The following is a 19,659-nucleotide window of genomic DNA, read 5'->3' on the forward strand; positions in this document are numbered from 1 at the left end:
TTCATTTGGTTTTGTTTTGTGGTTATTTTTTTTTTTTACAACTTTAAATACGGAATATAAATAAATTTTAAAAAATAAAAGGAAAGCCCCCAAAAATATAATCACCGACTTTACAAACTGAAGAAAGCAGATTTGGGAGACAGCAGGGAAGAGGGGAAAGTGCAGAAGAAGGTGGATAGGGAGGTGGGAGGTCAGACCCCACCCCTAGGGGGCCCTGGGGATCTTTTCCCTTTTCTCCCCCACTCCCAGCCCAAGAGCTGGTTTCCTGGGAGGAGCCACCAGATCCGGAACTCAAAAGGATCTAAGAGGAGGGGCGTGAGCAGGGGCATGGAGCAGGGTTGCCCCGTCCCTTGGAGACATTCTCTTGGGCTTTTCACACCTGCCTGAAGGGAAGACTGCTTGAGCTGAGGACTTGGGGTAATGGAGGCCACATGGACAAATGCTGCCTCCGTGCCCCTCACCAAGGGCTTACTCCTGTCTGACCACTCCAAATCGTGGGCTGGGTCATAGACACAGCCAGTCCACACAGAACCTTCGTGTCAATTAGGAAAAGAATCCCTCCATTTGCCAAAAAATTGTCATAATAAATACACAAATTGACCACGTCTATGGTGTGTGTGAACTGTGATCCCCACATGCAGTGCCCTTGTGCAGTGCACACCCTGTACAACCTTACATGGCAGTCTTGGCTGGCCTGGGATACGATGGGCAGGCACCCTGCTGCCCTCTGGCCCCTGGTTTTCTGTCCTACAGAACAGTGACTGGGGTTATCTGGGGCTTCAATATGGGGTCCAAGAGCCCCTTGGTGGCACAGATAAGGGAGGAGACACAGGATGGAGGTAGAGAGATGAAATGGGAAACAGTGAACTGGGGTGGGAAGTGGAAGGAGGCGGTGGATGCCCGGGTCACCACCTACATCCACCTTCGAAGCAAACTTCATCCCTAACCCGTCTGAGAGAGCACTTGACTGCCTGGTGCTCTGGCCACACCTGCCCAGAGGAGTCCACGTCTTCCAATAATTCAAACATATTAAATGAAAAGAAGCCACTGTGAGCAGAGGTGACCAAGGGGAGACGACCGGGCCTGGGCACCGCAGGAGGAATTCTCTCCAGTCTATGCTCCCCACGTGGTCTCAGCCACAGGAGTATAAGCACCCTGGCCGGCCTGGGGGTGCTCGCATCAGAGCTGGCTGGGGGTCCGGGGACCAGGTGGGCCATGCTGAGAGGTCCTCAGGCCCACGCGCAGGGTTTCAGGCCAGTCCACAGCACTGGGGAAGGAAGCCCCTTTCTCCCAACAGCGACCCCATCAGTCTCTCTTGCACTTCTATCCCATTTTTGCCAGGTCAGGAGAGGAAGACAGCGATGGAGTCCAAGTCCTTCGTTTCCTTCTCGAGCTTCTTGGCAAGACGCTGGAGGCCACTGAGGGAAGACCCACTGGTGGAAGGGTGGACAGACGCGTGGAGGGGTGGGGGAAGCACCATTGGCCGTCCGAATCAGGCATCGAGACAGACGGACGAGGGGAACAATATAATCACTCCAAGGACCCCATGGGGGCAATACAGCAAATACCATATTAAATAACCCTGTAGGCCAAGCAGAGGGACATGGGGGTCAGAGACAGCCTGGGGCTCCATCCCACACTCACAGGCAACCAGGGGCAGGGTTGACCAGCTGTCTCTGATTTCCAGCAGCACTTAGGACTGGGAAGTATGAGGTTTAGACCTTCCAATTCCTTTAAGATGTACTGGGACACAGCTGGGTCAGGGCCTCCCCCAGCCCCTTACCCAACCTGCCCCGTGAAAAAACTCGACTGATAACTGGCAAGAGGGGATCACGGCTTAGAGCCTGGATTTTGTAGGGGAACTGTTTCTCCCCCTCACCCCTGCCTCAGCCCAAGCCCAGGCCGGGGAGAAGGAGCAGAGTGCTGGCCCTCACCTGCCCACACTCTCCTGCAGATGCCCCTAGGCTCCGAGGGTCTCCTTCAGTGCCGTCTTGTCATGCGTGTGCTTGAACTTCCGGTGCTTCCCCTTGGGGGGCCGGCGGACTCGCACCGTCCGAATGGTTACCCGAGTTTGGGGTGTCCTGGCTGCTTGAGAGAAAGAAAGGTCTGGTTAGCAGGTGGATGAGACCGGCTGAGGTCGGGGCATGTCAATGCCCCCTTGACCAAGGCCTGCCACAGACCTCTTCAGATCCTGCAGGCTAAGGGGAGGGGAGTCTGGGACCAGACCTTCCAGGTTTGGATCCCAACTCCACTGCTCACCAGCTGCACCTGAGGAACAATGACTGAGCCATTTTACGCCTCTGCTTCCCCATCTGTGAAATGGGGATAATACACTGTCCACTTCATAGGACTAGTGGAAGGAATAGTATGCTGGCCAACACAGAGAGGAACAGATGAGTTCTGGCCTCAATTTATTTGTCATTATCCCACCGACACTGGCTCTTGTTTCCATGCCCTTGAACCTGGCCTGGACTTGACCTCGTTAACCAATATAAGGAGGCAGACTGGTACTGGCCAGGTTCAGACATGAGCCTCAAGAAGGCCTGGCAGCTCCCACCTTTGCACTTTGGGGAACCCTGTGCCTCCACATAAGAAGTCTGGTTCCCCTGCTGGGGATCCCATCGTGGAGGCCATGGGGTGAGGAGAAGCCCCGGACTTCAGGGAGAGGGACAGAGGGACAGAGGCCCAGCCGTCCCAGTGCAGCCTCCAGATAACTGACTGCAACCGTAAGAGATGCCAGCAGGCCCACCCAGCTGAGCCCAGGCAACCCACAGACCAGAGAACAGAAAATGGCCATTGTCTTAAGCCACTAAGTTTAGAGAAGAAGTGATCAGCAAAAACAGCAGCTGCTCTCATTCACTTGTTTCTTTCTTCCCCAGTTTGACCTCCTACTGAGGTTTCCTCCTACCCACTTCAGCCCCTTCTGGTCGGTCATGGGATGCGGAAGCCACTAGGCTTTGAGCATAAGCACACCTCCCACCAGGGACCTGGTCCTCTCCCCCACTGCAACTGTGGTCTACCTGGCCCTCACCACCAGCACAGCAAGGTGGGCCAGACCACCGGCATCCGAACTGGGCTCTGCCAGGAGTTAGCTGGAAGCTTTGAGCAAAGCCATGCACACTCTCTGCCTAAGTTCCCATACCTTTAAAACAGAACAGCTGCCCTGGCCTCCTAGGGTTAGGAAATAATGCGTGGAAATCACCAGAAACCCTTAGCTAACACTTACCATGCACCTGGCAAAGTTCTAAGCCTTTTCCTCCTCACAGCAGACAGAGATGTGAATAGTTAACAGATGAAGAAACCGAGACAGAAAGTCTGGAATTTTAACCCAGGGATCTGCCTCTGGAATCCATGCTTTCAATCACTGGACTGTAAATCACTGTGCCTAAAAGTCTTGACCAAGGTTAGCACTTCACTTCTATCTCTCTTCCTCCTGGGCTGCTAGGAAGACAGCCTGGAAATGAAAGTTTTCTCTGCCAAGCTCAAGGCCCACCTCTTCCTGGGAGCCTTCGGAGTTTCCCCCTTGGCTCATCCAGCTCTCTGGGGGCCAACACTTGACCTTCCACCTCACAGACACAAGTCCCCATGAGGCACTTATCCCACTGCAGCAAATGCGAAATTTAGGGACTCAGGTGGGTCTCAGATCCTTCTTGAGGGAGGCTGCCCAGGGTGGCCACTGAAGGGCCAGAGACCGAGCCATCAGCAGGACACTAGGTTGGGCAAAGCCTGAGCAAGTTCAAGGTCATCACTCAGCTCATAAGTGACAGAGCAGAGATTTGAGCCCAGGAGGCCTGACACTGACCATCACATGAGCCATACTGCCAGCTGAACTGTCCCCCAGGGCCAAAGTGCTGAAGCTAAAATGGCAAGACCTACATAGCAAGTGGCTGAACATGCCTCCTAAGAAACTGGTTTAGAAAATCCTATGAGACAAAGGCAGGGAAGAGAACCCCATTCTAAACATAAAGAAGAATATAATTTTTCCTGAATAGAAAGCACTCTCCATAGTTACTCTACAAGTAATGTACAGCACGTCAGTTTGAAGCTGTCAAATTATCGCCCTTTCCCAGGGCATCCCTGCCTCAGCTCGGCTCTGAGAGCAGGAGGAAGAGGCTGACATGGCTCTGCCTTCAGGGAGCTTGTTAGTAAGAAATGACAGTGAGATTGTCCTGCCCCCTAACCAAAGAAAGTTACTGAAAATCAAAACAGTCACTTGCATGGATTTTTTTTTTTTAATGCTTATCTAATACTATTGCCAGGAGAAACATCAACAACCTCAGATATGTGGATGACACCACTCTAATGGCAGAAATTGAAGAGGAACTAAAAAGACTCTTGATGACTGTGAAAGAGAGTGAAAAAACTGGCTTGAAACTCAACATTCAAAAAACTAAGATCATGGCATTCGGTCTCATCACTTCATGGCAAATAGAACAGGAAAAAGTGGAAGCAATGACAAATTTTATTTTCCTGGGCTCCAAAATTTCTGTGGATGGTGACTGCAGCCATGAAATTAAAAGACGCTTGCTTGCTCCTTGGAAGGAAAGCTATGACAAACCTAGACATCATATTAAAAATCAGAGACATCACTTTGCTGACAAGAGTCCGTATAGTCAAAGCTATGGTTTTTTCCAGTAGTCATGTACGGATGTGAGAGCTGGACCATAAAGGAGGCTGAGTGCCAAAGAATTGATGCTTTCAAATTGTGGTGCTGAAGAAGACTTGAGAGTTCCTTGGACTGCAAGGACATCAAACCAGTCAATCCTAAAGGAAATCAACCCTGAATGTTCACTGGAACGTGTGATGCTGTTCACATGTTCACTTCAGCTTCAGTGATGCTGAAGCTCCAATACTTAATGTGAAGAGCCGACCCGCTGGAAAAGGCCCTGATGCTGGGAAAGATTGAAGGCAAAAGGAGAAGGGGACAGCAGAGGATAAGATGGTTAGATAGTATTACCAACTCAAAGAACATGAATTTGAGCAAACTCCGGGAGATAATGAAGGACAGGGAAACCCAGTGTGCTTCCTTGGGGTTGCAAAGAGGCAGACACAACTCAGTGACTGAACAACAATCCTATTAACTTAATGAGTCTCATATAATCCTTACTTTTCTCTGAGGAAGAAAAGATAGCACAATACAGTCAAAAGAACCCCAAACTAGACGTTCCAAGACCTGGGTTCCAGGCTCAATTTTGCTGCTGTGCAACCCTCATTAAGTCCCTTAACCTCTCTGTGCTCCAGCAGCCCTATTAGTAACACAGAAGGAGGGACTTGTAAGGTCATCTCTAGCTCTAAAATTTTTAAATACTTAAAAAGAAGAAATGAGCCAGTGACAGCTGTCAGAGTGAGAGAAGAGCCAAGAACAAAACAGAATACCTGAATTCTAGTTATGCCCCTATCTGAAACTGGCTGTGTGGCCTTGGGCAAGACCTCGGCCTATCTAGGCCTCAGGCATCTCTTCCATATAATGTAGAGGAGGCAACTGGACCAGATCATTTTTTAGTCCATTTCAATTCAAGTCAAACTGCATGCATGCATGCTTAGTCATTTTGGTCTATCCAACTCTTTTGACCCCACGGACTGTCGCCCGCCAGGCTCCTCTGTCCATGGGATTCTCCAGGCAAGAATACTGGAGTGGGTTGCCATTTCCTTCTCCAGGGGATCTTCCTGATCCAGGGATTGAACCTGCATCTCTTATGTCTCCTGCATGCAGGAGGTTCTTTACCAATAGTGCCATCGGGGAAGTACATGTAGTTAAAATCTCTCTGGTGATTTTCCCCCACTGCCCCTAATTCCTTCATCAAGGCTACAAGGGAAAAAAAGGGTGGGGGGGGAAGGCTACAAGGAATTAATTTGATTTTTCATTTCCAGGACAAGTTGTCAAATATCTGGATATGATATATGCATGGGGTGTTCTCTTATCCAGGTCATGGTTCCTCCCACCGTTTCATGCACTCATAAACAAAGCAGGGGGCTGTGGTAGCAAGACAGGGAGGGGGGCTGCCCTGGACGGGGAGGCCAGCAGACCTCTAGAAGGAGGTGACGTCTGACCTTAGACCCAAGTGAGGAATAGGAGCTAGGCTTGGGAAGAGCTAGGAGATGTGAATTTCACCCAGACGGACATGTGCAAAGGCCCTGAGGCAGAAACTTAGCTGGCCACTCAATAAGACCACCCTGGCTGGGCTGGCATAAGTGAGGGGCATTGGTTGGAAACAAGGACAGAGCGCCAGCTGGGGGCTACATACTCGCATAAGCCCTCTCAGGCAGGGGAGGACTCTGGACTGTTGTCAGCGCTATGAAAAGCTTCAGGTGAATTTAACCAGGGGCGTGCCTGATCCAATTCTCCCTGAGTGTCCCCAGCAGCTGCCATAGGAGAAGGGGGCTGCGGGGCTGAGCAATGAGAGGCAGACCTTGGATGAGCAGTTACCTCGCTGCTCCTGGGAACTCCCCGGGGTTCGGGTCACGGCTCGAGCCACCACCGTCTCACACCTGCACGCCAGGTGGTCCACCAAGGTGACGGTGGCCTTCTTAAAGATCTTCTTCTTCCGCACGATCTCAATCTTTTTCACCTGGAGGACAGAACCCCCAAAGTGCCTCTGAAGGGGACCACATGGGCAGGGGCCCGAGGGAGCCGCCTGCCTGCTCAGTATCCCCTGAGGTCATCTTTCCTCGAAAGCCCAGAGGGCGGCAGGGCAGGCGCTTCAGCCCGAACAATGGCAGGACTTTGCCCTCTGCCCTCATAGCTTTTCCATCAAAACAAGCCCTCCCCACCTGGCCTCCGGCAGTCCCCTTAGGATCCCCCAGAGAGGGAGAAAGGCATTTCCGGGTTGAATGTGGGGCCTGTGGTATCCTCATTCCCTGAGCGCCAGCCAAGGTCAGGGGCTGCGGCAGAGGCGGGGAGATGGTTGTCTGGAAGGAAGCAGGGGGAGGCTTTATCCAGGAGGGAGGCGGGAAGGGGGAGGTCAGCTGTCAGGTGTCCATCCATAGAGTTGGCAGGGCTGGGGACAGGAGATATCATGGCGGTGGACGCCGGGGTGGAGAGTGACATTGGCCATCTCGGGCCCAGGGCCCAGACTTGAAATAGAAGGGGGACATAAGAAAAGGCCGTGGCTGACCACAGGGGCGGGGAGCATGGTGAGGAGGCAGAACACTTGGCAAGAGGAGATAGGGGTCACCTGTCGGTCCTGGGCCCTGGGGAGGTGTGCCGTCCACCCAGCAGCTGCTGTGTGGCAAGGCTGGCCAGAGGGGTGCGGAAACCTTTCCACGTGAATCAGAGACTTCTCTGGCCCTGCCCTGCCCTGCGGAGCTCCAAGGACGGCTTCTGCTCTAAAATTTCCCTTGAATCACAGTGTATACCCAATCTTTCCAGCAAAGGGGCAGGCTTCAGCCTTCTGACTCTCTGCTAGGGGCTGCCCCAGCTCTTGCAGGGCCTGCTGCCTGGAGAGCGGGGTCTTCTGTGCCCCCCTTGGTGAAGACATGACTTGTTGAAGGGAGATAAGTGGGTGCTAAAAATGCTGGGGCACCTATGAGCCCTTCTCTGTGTGGAAGAAAGAAAATGGAGATCCCTGTATAGGGGAGAGCTTTGGGGAAAGCTGAACAGCTGCTCAGAAGATCCTGAGTGTCCGGTATGTTAGGCACCTGTCTGTTGCAGGAACATTTGGCGATTTTATCCACCTGGGGGCTTGTCTGTGGCCATGATCACCCCAGCCTGGGGGGCCTCCCCACGCCTGTCGGCCTTCTCTGGACAGACCCCAGGAGCCCTCCGGGAAGGCCTCTGCACCCGCCCCCAACCCCATTCCGGGCTGGGCGAGGGCTGCGCACCTGCACCTTCCGATCCTGCACCTGCGTGGGGCGGCACTGCACGTTGCGGTTGTTGCAGCAGCCGGAGCAGCGCTGCACCTCCACGCAGGGTGGCCACACCAGGAAGTTAGCATTGGTGCGGTCTATGAGGCGCCGCGAGATCTCAAACACCTCCGTGCGCGTCTTGCACTCCGCAATCACGGCTGGCTCTGCGGCGACCGTCGGGGAACCTGGAAGGAGCAGGGACCTCCTTCAGCGGGGGTGGACCTGTCCAGAGGCCCCCTGGCCGGTAGAAAAGCCCAGGGCCGAGCCCTTGTAGGACTGCTCGCCTTCAGAAGCAGGCAAGGCCCGTCCCACCTCCTGCAACCCCGGGTTGGAAGGTTACCAGCCATGGGCCTCGGGCAGGCTGCTGATGGGCTCGAGAGCTCAGTTTCCCCATCTCCAAAATGGGGTTGAGGAGATCTACACCCTAGAACCACTATAAGGGTCAAGTTAGATCGTTCTGAGAGTGCTGATCTGTGCTACATGTCAGTTCCTCCACCATTTTATTCTACGATTTCACACATTTATAAGTTTGCCCAGTATGTGGCCCTTACTTGTGTATTACCTTACATTGCTGTTTACACTGTAATATAGTCTTATCTTGTTGCTTTTTTCAAGCCTCAGTTTCCCCATCTGTGAAATGGGACAATAACTCTGCCTACCCTGCACTTGCCAGTTGAACAAGTAATGGGAGTGAAACTTGGCCTGCAGCAGACTGACAGTCAGTGCTGGGGCAACCGCCATCTGTCATTCACATACAGAGGGACTGAGGCTCTGAGAGCTAAGTTAGCTGCCCAAATTCACAGAGTAAGGAAGGAAACCCAGGCCACTTGATTCTTATATGGCAGGGCCCCAGCCTCAGTCTACAGCATTTGGGGACCGTAGGCAGACAGTGAGGAGGAGGGGCTTGGAATGGGCACCTGCCTCCCTAAAAATGCTGCTGTGGGACCCAGTGACCTATATCCTCCTTTGCCTGATGCGCATCACCCCTTGCTGGCTGTGTGACCTCAGGCTGCTTCTTCACCCTCTCTGGGCTCCAGTTTTCAACTCTGTAAAATGAGGTCAATAATATCTGCCTCCCTGGTGGAACTAATGAACAAATGAGGGTTTGAAAGAACTATACCGAGAAAAGAGTGTGTGTTGGGGGAGGGGAGAATGATGACTCATCTCCTGGATAGAGGGTATTTAAGGATGGCTACACACTTTTAGCTCCACGCCTTCTCAAGCGTCAGGACGAAGAAGCCGGCCCTCCAGCCTTGGCTGGCCATGTCCCCAGTTCTCTGTCCCCAGCTCCCACCTTTGAGGGGCCATCACCCTCAGTCTTACCTAGGCTCCTTCTCCCACGGGATAAGCTCTCGAGCTCGCCTCCAGAATGGGACCGGGTCAAATTCAGGTCCAATTCAGCCCCGTCTTCATCTGTAGGAGGAGGTCAGACACACTGAGAACTGCCGGACCAAGGCCGGAATCTGATGGGGATTCCAGGACAGGTGGGAGGATTGCTCCCCTCCCCCACCCCCACTGGACCACCACCGCTCCGGGGAATAGTGTCCCCTTCTGGCTCCCTGTACACCCGAGGGTCCTATCTCTGAGGAGGGGCCCCGCCAGGCAAACAAACGCCAGGGTAGCCGCAGGGCTCAGAGGGTGGCGGGGCCCTTGACTGCATCGCCAAGGGATCGTCAGCCCCACTCCCGGCCCTTCCACCACATATTTGGACAGAACCCATGTCAATGGAGTTAAAAATAACCCATCCCCTTTGCTACTGTAAGAGAACCCTCCTTGGCCTCCAGGGCAGGGTGAGGACCCAGAGCTCTGAAGGCCAGTTTCCAGTGCCCCTCCGCCCAGCGTTCCCACAGGAAGTGCTGAATGGAGAAATTCCCAGCATCCCCAGGGGGGACCAGCATGCCCTGGACACAGCCCCTCCAGAGCCCCGGACAATGGCGCAGTTGGGCGGGAGAGAGAGAGGGAAGGCGAGGGGTGGGGGTGGGGGCCAAAGACCGAGAGAGGGTGGAGAGCCAGGTCTGCTGGGGTAGGGGCGCCCGTGCCCTGCCCCCTTTCAGGCACGAGTCTCTCTCTAGGCCCCAGTCTTTCACTGTGTTTATATCTCTCCCTCTAACCTTGTGCCCCGTGTCTGCCCTCAGCTGTCCATTTACTCCTAAAGTCACAAACCACAGCTCCCTTCTCGAGCCTGTGCGGCCCTCACCTCGGTGTCATCAGCATGCCTTGAAGGCATCTCTCTCTCTAGCAATGGCAGCCGGAAGCCGCTGCAGGAAGTGAGGGCTGCAGAGGACTCGGAGCTCCATGCTGAATTGTGGGCAGCCCCTTCTACCTCTCCGATGGTTCAAGGGTCAGCAAATAAACCACGAGGACATGGAGGACAAGCTCCTGCCCACTTCACACAGCACCTCATCTCTTTTCCTCTGTCTCCCCAGCCCACTGGCCCTGCCCAAGACAAAGCTCCCCGCTCATCCGTGCAGGCTCCCGGGGGGTCCTGTTCAGAGGAGACCGTGCCCTAACTGGTGCCTTTCCGTCTAATCTGCTGCTCCTGCGTCAGCGCGTCTGTCTGTCCTTCTCACTCCCTTCCTTTCTCTACCATCTCTGGAATGTCCCTGGTGGGGATGAGATGGGGAAAAGATGTGCTTTGTGGAAAGGTTAAGTTGATTAGGAAAAAAATAGCCACATGGTTGCCTTGAAACAGGCCCACTATTGAAAGGTTCATCTCGGAGATCCCGACCCCCACCAGGGGTACGTAGGGGCTGCCCGAGGGTGGGGGCCAAGGGCCTTGGAAAGAAACAGCAGAAAGGCTAAATTTGGCAGTTGCCCCATTGTGTTGACCAGGGCTGGCCAGTCGGGCATGGGGTGAGGGGTGTGGGAGACGTGGGGTGGGGGGCCTGGTGAACAATAGGTGGGCCCAGCTGGGTCCCCCTCCCGCGTGCCTCGCCAGCCCCCGGCATAGGCGGGTTTGAAAGGGCCCGAGAATGCTTTTGAGAGGGAGCCAGGGGCCCAACGGGGAGAGGAAACAAAGGCAGGAAATGCTGTCCCCCGTAGATAGCAGTCTGGGCAAGGATTACAAAGTGACAAAGAGACAAAACCCCAGAGGGAAGGGGAGCTGGGGGTGCAGGGGGGGTGCCGACCAGGGCTCCAGGGAACAGGCCAGAGGTTAGAATAGAAAGGAATTTGCTCTGAAGACAGCGTTTATAAATACATTCCCGACCCAGCCCGTCAGCCCCGCCACGTGTGTGCCACCAAGCACGTGCCCATGCGCTGGGAGCGCTCTTGGGCATGGGCAGGGCTGCCCATTGGTCCAAGCCAGGTGTCCCCAGGAGACCTTGGGAGACTGGGCCCTCGGCCAGAGGGGCAGGGAGATGGCTCCTCCCGCCCCATCCTCCCTGGTTGAGTCTACACCTGGATAGACATTCAGCAGATGCCCTGGGCACCTTCTCCCCGCCCCCTCCTCTTGGGAACCCGTCCTCTGCACCCCCGCCAGAGCCACATGTACCAGCCACATGTACCAGCTTCGTTTGCCATGCCCCACGTCCCAGGTAGCAACCTCCCGCCTACTCAGGCCTGCCCTGGACAGGTGTGGCCAAGCCCTCCCAGGCAGCCACGGGCCTCTGGTCCTCTGGATGTCAAGGAAGAGGGCGTGTCCTTGCCCGGCCCCTTGCAGCTCCCCAGGACTCAGCGAAGGGCCAGAGCACTGGGTGAGGATTCAATTTACCTACGGAGTCTCCATGCAGCAGGCGCTGGAGGTCATCGAAGGAACGGATGGAGTGGTCACTCAGCATCTTGTAGAGCTCCTCGGGAATGGGGTCTCCCTGCCAGGCAAAGACGAGGGGCCAAGTGAGCTGAGAGCCAGGGCTTTCCAGCCATGGCCCTCTTCCTCCCAGCACACACACACTCCCTCCCATGGGAAGTTCCCGCAGGGCCCCTTGGCCAAGGGCAAGTGGACAGCCAGGATGAAGGCCTGTGGGGTGGGGTGAGGGCAGATTCCAGGCTGGACAACCAGGAGCACAGAACCCTGGGACCAAGTCTCTAAGACCCAGCTCAGATCTGTGTCCCTCACCCCAAACAGACCCCAGCTTGCTTTAAAGTTAGATTTGACCGTATGTATCTGTTTCCCCTTGAAATCCATATTCTTGCCTGGAGAATTCCATAGACAGAGGAGCCAGGTGGACTAGAGTCCATGGGGTCGCAAAGAGCCAGACATGATTGAGCGACTAACATACACACACACACACACACCTGTCTCCCCATCACACTACAGGTTCCGGAGGCTCCAACAATCTGATTTCTCTCTGCTTCCCCTCCACACCTGACAGCTAAAGGCAGACAGCATTTGTCATGGGAGATCGAATTATCCCCACTGGACAGATGGAAAAGCAGTGGCTCCCATGGCTGATTCATGTCAATGGATGGCAAAACCCATCACAATATGTAAAGTAATTATCCTCCAATTAAAATAAATAAGTTAAAAAGAAAAAAAACTCAAAAAAAAAAAGAGGCTCAAAAAGGTGACATCCTTTGTCAGAGTCCTATAGCTGATTATCAGCAGAAGCTGCATTCAAATCTAAGTCTTTATGATGGCAGAGCCCGTACTCCCAGCCTCCTGGGTATACAAGGTGTTTAATAAGTGCTTGAAGAGCTGGATGGTCTCAGGAGGCCACATGTACTTGTCTTATCTGTTTAGTCTCTCACTCAGAAGAGGAGAGAAGGGAATCCTCAGCTATGGCCAGGAAACCTGAAAGTTCACCCGTGCCCCATGCCCAACCAAACCCTATTTTTAGAGCCCTCTGGCCTGCCACCAAAAACACTTGAAACTTAATAAGCACTTTAACAGGCCCTGTTTGAAGCTGGGCTTCCTCCAGGGAAATCACAGGTCCCACAATAACATGACAGCAGCCCTCATAGGAAGGTCATGGCCACGTCCCCCACGGTCCAAGGAGACCTGAGGGGCTGACGGCAAAGGTCTTAAGAAAGAGGTGATGGCAGAACAGAGGCTGAAAAGCAGACTCTGACCATCAGCATCTCTGGGCAAAGATGATGCTCTGCGCAAGATCGGCTGCAGGTCCGAACTCACATCCCTGCAGACAACACACGCACGTGCACGTGCAAGCACACAGAAGGGCCCTGTCTTGTGCGAGGAGCCCCAGGGAGGGCATGAGCAGACCAGGCTTACTACTGCCTGACCTTAGGTTATACAATTCCCACCTCAGTTTCCCCAGATTAAGACGAGAGGTGCTCCTGCTCCAGCTAGTTCCCTACGTTCCAAGGACTGGAGTGCTAAGGGGTTCTGCACAGGCCGTCTTGAGAAAGAGCTGCCTTCTCCCTGCCTGACAGGTGAAGGAGGTCATCCTGCCTTGTGGCCAGTCCCAGGGATGCTCCCAGAAAGGTTTGTTAGGAGCCTGGTGATTGATGAGGTTTTAGCCTCCCCCAAAGCTCCATTTCCTCATCACTTGCAGCCCTGGCCACTGGAGTCAGCCCTGGAACCAGAAGACCCAGGATGGAGCACGGCCATGCTTTTAAAGCAAATTCCTTAAGAGCCTTGAGCTCAGTTGCTTCATTTGAACGTGGAGTGTATAATCCTGCCCGGTGCCTAGGGCTGTCGGGAGAGAAGCATGAAGGTCTAGCAGTTAAGCCTGGCTGGAAGCTCGGGTCCACGACTGCACAGCCGGGAAACCAGATGATACGCGTGTGAGATGGAAAGGATATCAACTCGGTTGGCCCGCACTTGCTTTTCCCATCTCCAGCCTGCCCTGCCTCCTCCCACCCAGAGAGACCACGCCTTTGTTGGCCTCCAGATGTGAACACAGGACCCAGTTCGTGCAAGGGAAAGCACGGGCTGATCCCCAGTGAAGCCCAAAGCAGGCCATGCCGCCTGAGGGTTCTGTCTGTCTCAGAGTGAGTAGTCCAAAGAGCTGGATTCCCCCTCCACAGCTACTGACCGTCCCGTGAACTCAGGTTGGCCACCGCCCCTCTCTGGTCCTGGCTCTCATCTATGAATAGAAGGGGTTGAAGACACTTGATTCAGTTCTCATCCTGCCTGGGGGTGGCTAGAGAAGCAGGAGAGGGAAGCCAAGGGTGGGGTACCCAGCCAGGTCTCCTCGGCTTCTTGTGGAGTAATGATTCATAATTCCCCAGGAGAGGGGCCCAACGCCCAGGCCCGAATGGCACATAGCACTCATATCAAGATCTCCTTGCCCCCTAGAGCACCGGCTGCAGCTGCCAGCGATGGCAGAGCAGGCAGGTCCCCAAACCAGCCTAGCAGATGCTCCTGACTCGGCTAATGATGCCAAGAAGATGCCATCTCATGGAAGCAAACCTCCCAGCCTGAGAGAGAGACTGGGGAAGTGGGAGAAGCACACAGTAGGTGCTCAATAAATGCTGGTAAAATGCATGAAGGACTCTCCCCCTCTCTCTGGGGTTCCCTTCTGCATGATTCTCCCACCCCATCCACCAGGAGGACCACTCCCCAAGCACCCTGCCTCCTAAAGAGTCTACTTTTTTCCTAAGCAGAGAGGTGATTCCTGCATGTGCTTTCTGTAATTTGGCCACCAGATGCCCAGAATGCCCTGAGAGCTCCTGGATTTGATACTAACACCACAGCTAATGTCTATGAAGTGCTAACCACAAGGCAGGCACTGAACTAAATGCTGTATCAATGACCAAACCCAAGAGGCTGGTGCTGCTTTTATTCCCATCTTCCAGATGAGGAAGCTGAGGCTCAGAAAAATGAAGTAAACAGCTACAAGTCTACACGACTCCTAAGAGGCAGAGCAGAGCCCCCTCTCCCAACACCACGGAGGTGCTCCTCGGTTGCTGTCGGCTCCCTACCCTGTGTGTGTCATGAGCGGTGGTTCTCAATCAGGGGCGAGTGGGCCTCCAGGGGACACTGGCCATGTCTGGAGGCATTTTTGGTGGTTACAAATAGAGGAATGCTGCTGGTATCAAGTAGGTGGAGGCCAGTGCAGCTGCTAAACATCCTTCTATGCACAGGACAGCCTCCACAATACAGGATTCTGTGGCCCCAAACATGCACAGTGCAGAGACGGAGAAGCTCTGTAGTAGACAAAAAGGCAAAGGCTTCAGCTGTCACGGAAACCTGGGTTCTTGGAGTAAGTATTTTATTTATTTATTTGTTGGCCTTGTGGCATACTGGATCTTAGTTTCCCCACCAGGGTTCAAACCCATGCCCCCTGCAGTGAAAGAACAGTCTTAACCACTGGATCACCAGGGAAGTCCCGGAGTTAAGTCTTTTAACAACCTAAAACCTCAGCTTCTTTATCTTTTAAATGGAGCTCACAATACCTCGCGGGGGTTATTGGGAGGTAGAATCAGACCTAGCAGAGCAGCCAACAGATTGATGGGTAGTTAATGAGCCCCGCTGTGGTCGGCGTCCATTCCTTCTGTGCGGCTCCTTGAGGGCAGCAGTGAGTAGCACGCATGCGTGGGGCCACAGTGCAGGACATTTTTGAGGATAACAGTGGGTGGGTGGAAAGCTGCCCACCCAGGGGAGATATGTGACTGTGCGAACCACAGGAAATGACACCTGAGCCCCACACTGGCACTTGCCGGGGGGCCCTGTAGGCTGGTGGGTGAGTCCCTTCCGGGGCTGGGGGTGGTTGAGAGGTGGGGACATTTCGCCTTGTGGTCAGCTCCAGGATGCGATGCCCTGGGGGGGACTCGGGGCACCTGCCGGGGGTCAGAGTCTCCTCGTGGTGTGGGAGGGTGAGTAGCCCAGAGTCTGGGTTTCCTGAGCACAGGTTCTAGAAACCTCCTTAAGGTGGGAAGCTCCCCTTCGGAAATGGGAAAGGAGGCCTGGCACCCTGATAAAGCTGCCCCAGATCTCAGGCCTGGGGTTCCTGGCAGGGCGAGGGCGTGGCGAGAGAAGGCAGCTGGGGCACAGCCAGCCTCCTAGGGAGCCAAAGCAAACAGCCTCCTCCCCACCCCACCCCACCCCACCCCCAACGCCAGCTGCAGAGGTAGGAAGGGCACAAGCTGGCTGAGGCCAGGTGAATTACCTGCTTCCAGCCAGGCTGGCAGATTAAAGGGGCTTGGACCCCACCCTCTGCCTGGGCCTCAGCGCGCACACAGATACACACTCCCCAGGCTGCCTGAAGTTCCGCTGTGGGAGACGACAAGGGCTTGGCCCAAGCAACCAGGGGCGTTGTCAGTGGCTGGCAGAGGAAGAAGGCCTCAGAGCACCCGCCTGCCTGAGAGTCTCAGGCCTGATTTAGATTCGATGCCAAAGCCAAGCCCTTTGAAGAAGCCTTCTCTGGGCAGACCATAGAAACCTTTTAGAACCAGCCTTTCCCACCAGCATTTCCCTGCCCTATTGCTCCTGGGACCCTCCCTCTCCCCCATCCTTATTACGGTTAGCCCAGCACCCCACCCCCACCCCCCCAGTGGGCTCCCTCCTCTCCTTCCAGCAGAAAAACTGTTAGACTGGGAAGAGAGAGGCCAGAGCAGCAGTTACAATCCTGGCAGTCCACTGCAATCACTGCCCCCAGCCACGACCACCACCCTGATCCCAACTCCCAGCATCCAGTGGGTCCCAGGAATCTGCATTTTCAAGAGACCAGGTAATTCTGCTGCTCTTGAGAAACTCTGAGCTAATCTAGTCTTCCCTCTCTCACGCGTGCTTTTAGATGGTGGAAACTGAGGCCCAGCTCAAAACACCCAGAACTATTTGTGATCTCACTTTCCTTCTGTTTCTTCCCCTCTGTCCAATCTTGGCAGTCTAAGTCCCAAGACACGGAAAAGAAAGACATGCTTGTCTCTCAAGACTGGGGAATGGTGCAGGGGGACTCGAAGATGTCTGCTGGAGAGCAGGAGAGCTGTACTGGGCTGCCCTGGGTGAGGACGGAATGAGGCCGTGTTTATAAAGCACTTAGCAAGCCTGAGATACATGTCCAGTCCTTCCCTCCCCCTTCAAGGATTCACTGTCCTCTCCACAAATATTTACAGATTATCCATCATGGCCAGGCACCATTCTAAGCAGGGGAGACAGTGGTGACCAAGACAAAAGCTCTCTAGTGGAGTTTACACTCCAGTGAGGAAAAATGGGTAAGAAACAACTAAATAAATCAGAAAATGAAGGTAATTGCACTAGAAGGGGTACTTCAATGGAGAAGGGGGGGATGAGGGAAGATTCTGAGAGGGTCTTAGGAGGCCCATGGCAAGTATTTCTTTACTACTTCTGCTGAATCAATCTCTCTCTCTCTCTTACACACACACACACAGTTCGGGTCTTGGACCAGAGCCTTCAAATTCTGTTTGATCCTAAGCTTGCAGACACTTCTAGGGTTGGGAGATTCCAGCAAGTCAGTCTCCCACTAAGTAAGGCCATTAGCAAATAAGAAAGAAGCTGGGTGATGAAGGTCTGTGGGCCCTTTACTTCTTCTCGGCAGAAGGGTGCTGAGGCCAGAGGCATCACATGACAATGAGTGTCACCCTCCCGGAAGCCAGCTCAGCTAATGGAGATGAGACCTTATGGACTTCAGCCGACCCTCAACCAGGCCCCACCTCAGAGCTCCCTACCCTCCTTCCCAACTGCTGGCATACAGGGGACAGGACCAACCGCAAGGCCACCTCCACCAGGAAGCCCTCCTGGATTGGCTCCCATGTCACTAGGTTTTCCCTTTTCCCTTTAGGTCTCCTCCCTCAGAGCCTCCTGAGGCTTACGCAGGCTCTGCAGGAAAGTGCTTCATAAACTGCAAAGCACGACACAACCGTGAGTTCCTGAAGACCACGTTCAAGGATGCTGTGATTCAAGTGAGGAGAGAGGCACCAGCTTCCTGGCCAGAGCCTCCGCACCAAGCACACACCCCCATGGAGTTGTGGAACAGGAGGAGGAGGTGCTGGATGAAGCTGGAAATGGAAAGGGCAGGCCTGGAGAGGCCTTTTCCAGCTGTCACCCAGCCTCCCCAGAGCCGGCTGGGGAGGGAAAGACGACAGAGCCGGCTGGGGAGGGAAAGACGACAGAGCCGGCTGGGGAGGGAAAGACGACTGAGCCGGCAGGGGTGGGAAACCCCCTCAGCGGTTCAGGGCCCTCAGTCTTGGATGGAGGGTCAAAGCCGGGCCTATGTGAAGGGAGAAGTGCTCTGGACATCACAGCGCCCCCAGTCACACCAACATCTTTTTCGGCCACCTGAGGATGGTTTGAAAAAGCAACTACAGAGGGGTCATGCTCAAGGGGAGTTGGGCAAAAACCAGCGCGTGCTGTGGAGCCAGGACCTGACGGGAGGGTTCCTGTTTCCATCCCCTCATCGGACCCAGGAAGGAAATGGGGTGGCTGCAGAGGTGACCAGGTTCCAGGGCCACCTGTTGCGCGGGAGTGGGAACCTGGTACAGGGTGGGTGTACGAGCCCTGCGTGCCTGTGTGCGTGCGTGGGTGTGCGCGCACGTGTGCTGAAGCTGCGTGTTCGGGGGCCGTGCGTACGTGTGTATGCGGTGCGCGCGCGTGTGCCCCGCGTGTGCACGGGCGTGGCGGCGGCGGCGGGCGCGCGACCCGGCCGCGGTAGTGCGTGCCCGTCGCTCTGCGCACCCGCCCGCCCGCCGGAGCGCAGCATCGCCTCCGGCCAAGAGTGTGCATGCGTGGGGTGAGTGAGCGCGAGTCGGGGGGCCGGGCGGGGTGGGCTGCGGAGAGCAGAGGCGGGGGCGCTGCCGCCGTTCCCAGGACGCCCTGGCACCGGGCCCAGCCCCCCAGGCCCCGCGGCGAGGCAAGGCGGCAGCTGGGGCCGGCCGGCGCCCCCCTCCCCAACAGCTGGCCGCGGCCCGGGGGGCTGCGGGAGCGGAGAGGAGGGGACGTCGGGAGGGGCCTGCAGGCGGTCGGGCCGAGCCCCGTGTCCTCCCTCCCGGGTGCTGGCCGCCGGGGATGGGGGGGGGCGGGTGGCCGCGGAAGGGCGGGGCCCCAGGGCGGGCGGCCGGCGGCCCTCGAGGAGCCCCGAGAACAAAAGGAGACGGCGACGGCTCCTCCGTGGTCAAAACAACCTGCGCTGGCGGCGGCCCAAGGCCCGGCCGCGGCCTCGGAGCTCTTCACCTTAACCCCTTCGCCGCCGCCGCCTCCTTCCTGCGCCTCGTCGGAGGCCGAGAGCGGCCGGTCCTCCCCCCGGGAGCGGGCGAGGTGCGGGTTCCCGGCCGCGGCCGAGCGTTGGCGGGACGGGACCCAGGCGCGGCGCGCGGCCCGTCGCCCTCTCCTCCCCGGCACCTCGCGCCTCCTCCCTGCCCCGCCCCCTTTCCCACCTGGATTCCGGGTAGACTTGCCAACTCACTGCTACGTGAGGCTGGGAGGGGTGCGGGGGACCCGTACGATCTGATAGCTCCCGCAGACGTTTCCCTATCCCAGCTTCCTTGCTGCGGGGCTTTTCGAGGCGGCGTGTTCCGCACCCTGCGATCGGGGGAAGAGAGGTGCGTCCTCTCGCAGGGTGCGGGCGCAGGTATGGCGCGGCCTCAGGCACACACCGCCGCCGGGGCTGGATTCCCTACGAGCCCCTATTCCGCCCCTCAGGCCAGGTGCCCCAAACCTCTCTCTGCACCCACCGCGCCCAAGACTGCAAGCGGCTCCGGCACTGCACTCTGGGGCCGGGCAAGACCTGCACGGCCCGGTGGGCACCCGCCCCGACCGAGAGGAGGAGCCGGGGTAGTTCGCAGACCCCCGCCGAAGCTTGGCGTGGCTGCCGCCGGTGCGCGAGCTCTCACCTCCGGGGCAAGCCGGGTCCTGGGCAGGACCTAAGCTTAACCGAAGTGGGCTCGCGAGGACGCGCTGCCTGCTGCCTAGGCAGCACCCCACCCCTCTTGCTTGGGCTAGGAAGGGGCTTATTC

General features: G+C 55.9%; 1 protein-coding gene and 1 long non-coding RNA gene across 5 annotated transcripts in view; one reads left to right on the forward strand and one right to left on the reverse strand.

Moving 5' to 3' along the window:
• Positions 1 to 19,659, reverse strand: part of PDGFB (platelet derived growth factor subunit B) — a 21,710-nt gene continuing 2,051 nt past the window's right edge. The window contains exons 1-7 of one of the 4 annotated variants that reach the window (XM_070790435.1): positions 14,671 to 15,719; positions 11,558 to 11,654; positions 9,169 to 9,258; positions 7,822 to 8,030; positions 6,428 to 6,569; positions 1,935 to 2,088; positions 1 to 1,582 (exon numbers count right to left, since the gene is read on the reverse strand). In XM_070790435.1, coding sequence (XP_070646536.1) covers positions 1,961 to 2,088; positions 6,428 to 6,569; positions 7,822 to 8,030; positions 9,169 to 9,258; positions 11,558 to 11,624 — 636 coding nt within the window. In that variant the 5' untranslated portion in view covers positions 11,625 to 11,654; positions 14,671 to 15,719 and the 3' untranslated portion in view covers positions 1 to 1,582; positions 1,935 to 1,960. Of the gene's footprint in view, positions 1,583 to 1,934; positions 2,089 to 6,427; positions 6,570 to 7,821; positions 8,031 to 9,168; positions 9,259 to 11,557; positions 11,655 to 14,670; positions 15,720 to 19,659 lie in introns of those variants that run through there. The other 3 variants (XM_019961828.2, XM_019961827.2, XM_019961829.2) reach the window with 3 other exon arrangements.
• The window catches only part of LOC109559824 (uncharacterized), an 18,487-nt gene continuing 17,114 nt past the window's right edge, over positions 18,287 to 19,659 (forward strand). Inside the window, exon 1 of the long non-coding RNA XR_011566848.1 lies at positions 18,287 to 18,437. This is a non-coding gene — a long non-coding RNA (uncharacterized lncRNA). The remainder of the gene's footprint in view (positions 18,438 to 19,659) is intronic.

The sequence above is a fragment of the Bos indicus genome, chromosome 5 (assembly GCF_029378745.1).
Source record: "Bos indicus isolate NIAB-ARS_2022 breed Sahiwal x Tharparkar chromosome 5, NIAB-ARS_B.indTharparkar_mat_pri_1.0, whole genome shotgun sequence".
Lineage (NCBI taxonomy): Eukaryota > Metazoa > Chordata > Mammalia > Artiodactyla > Bovidae > Bos > Bos indicus.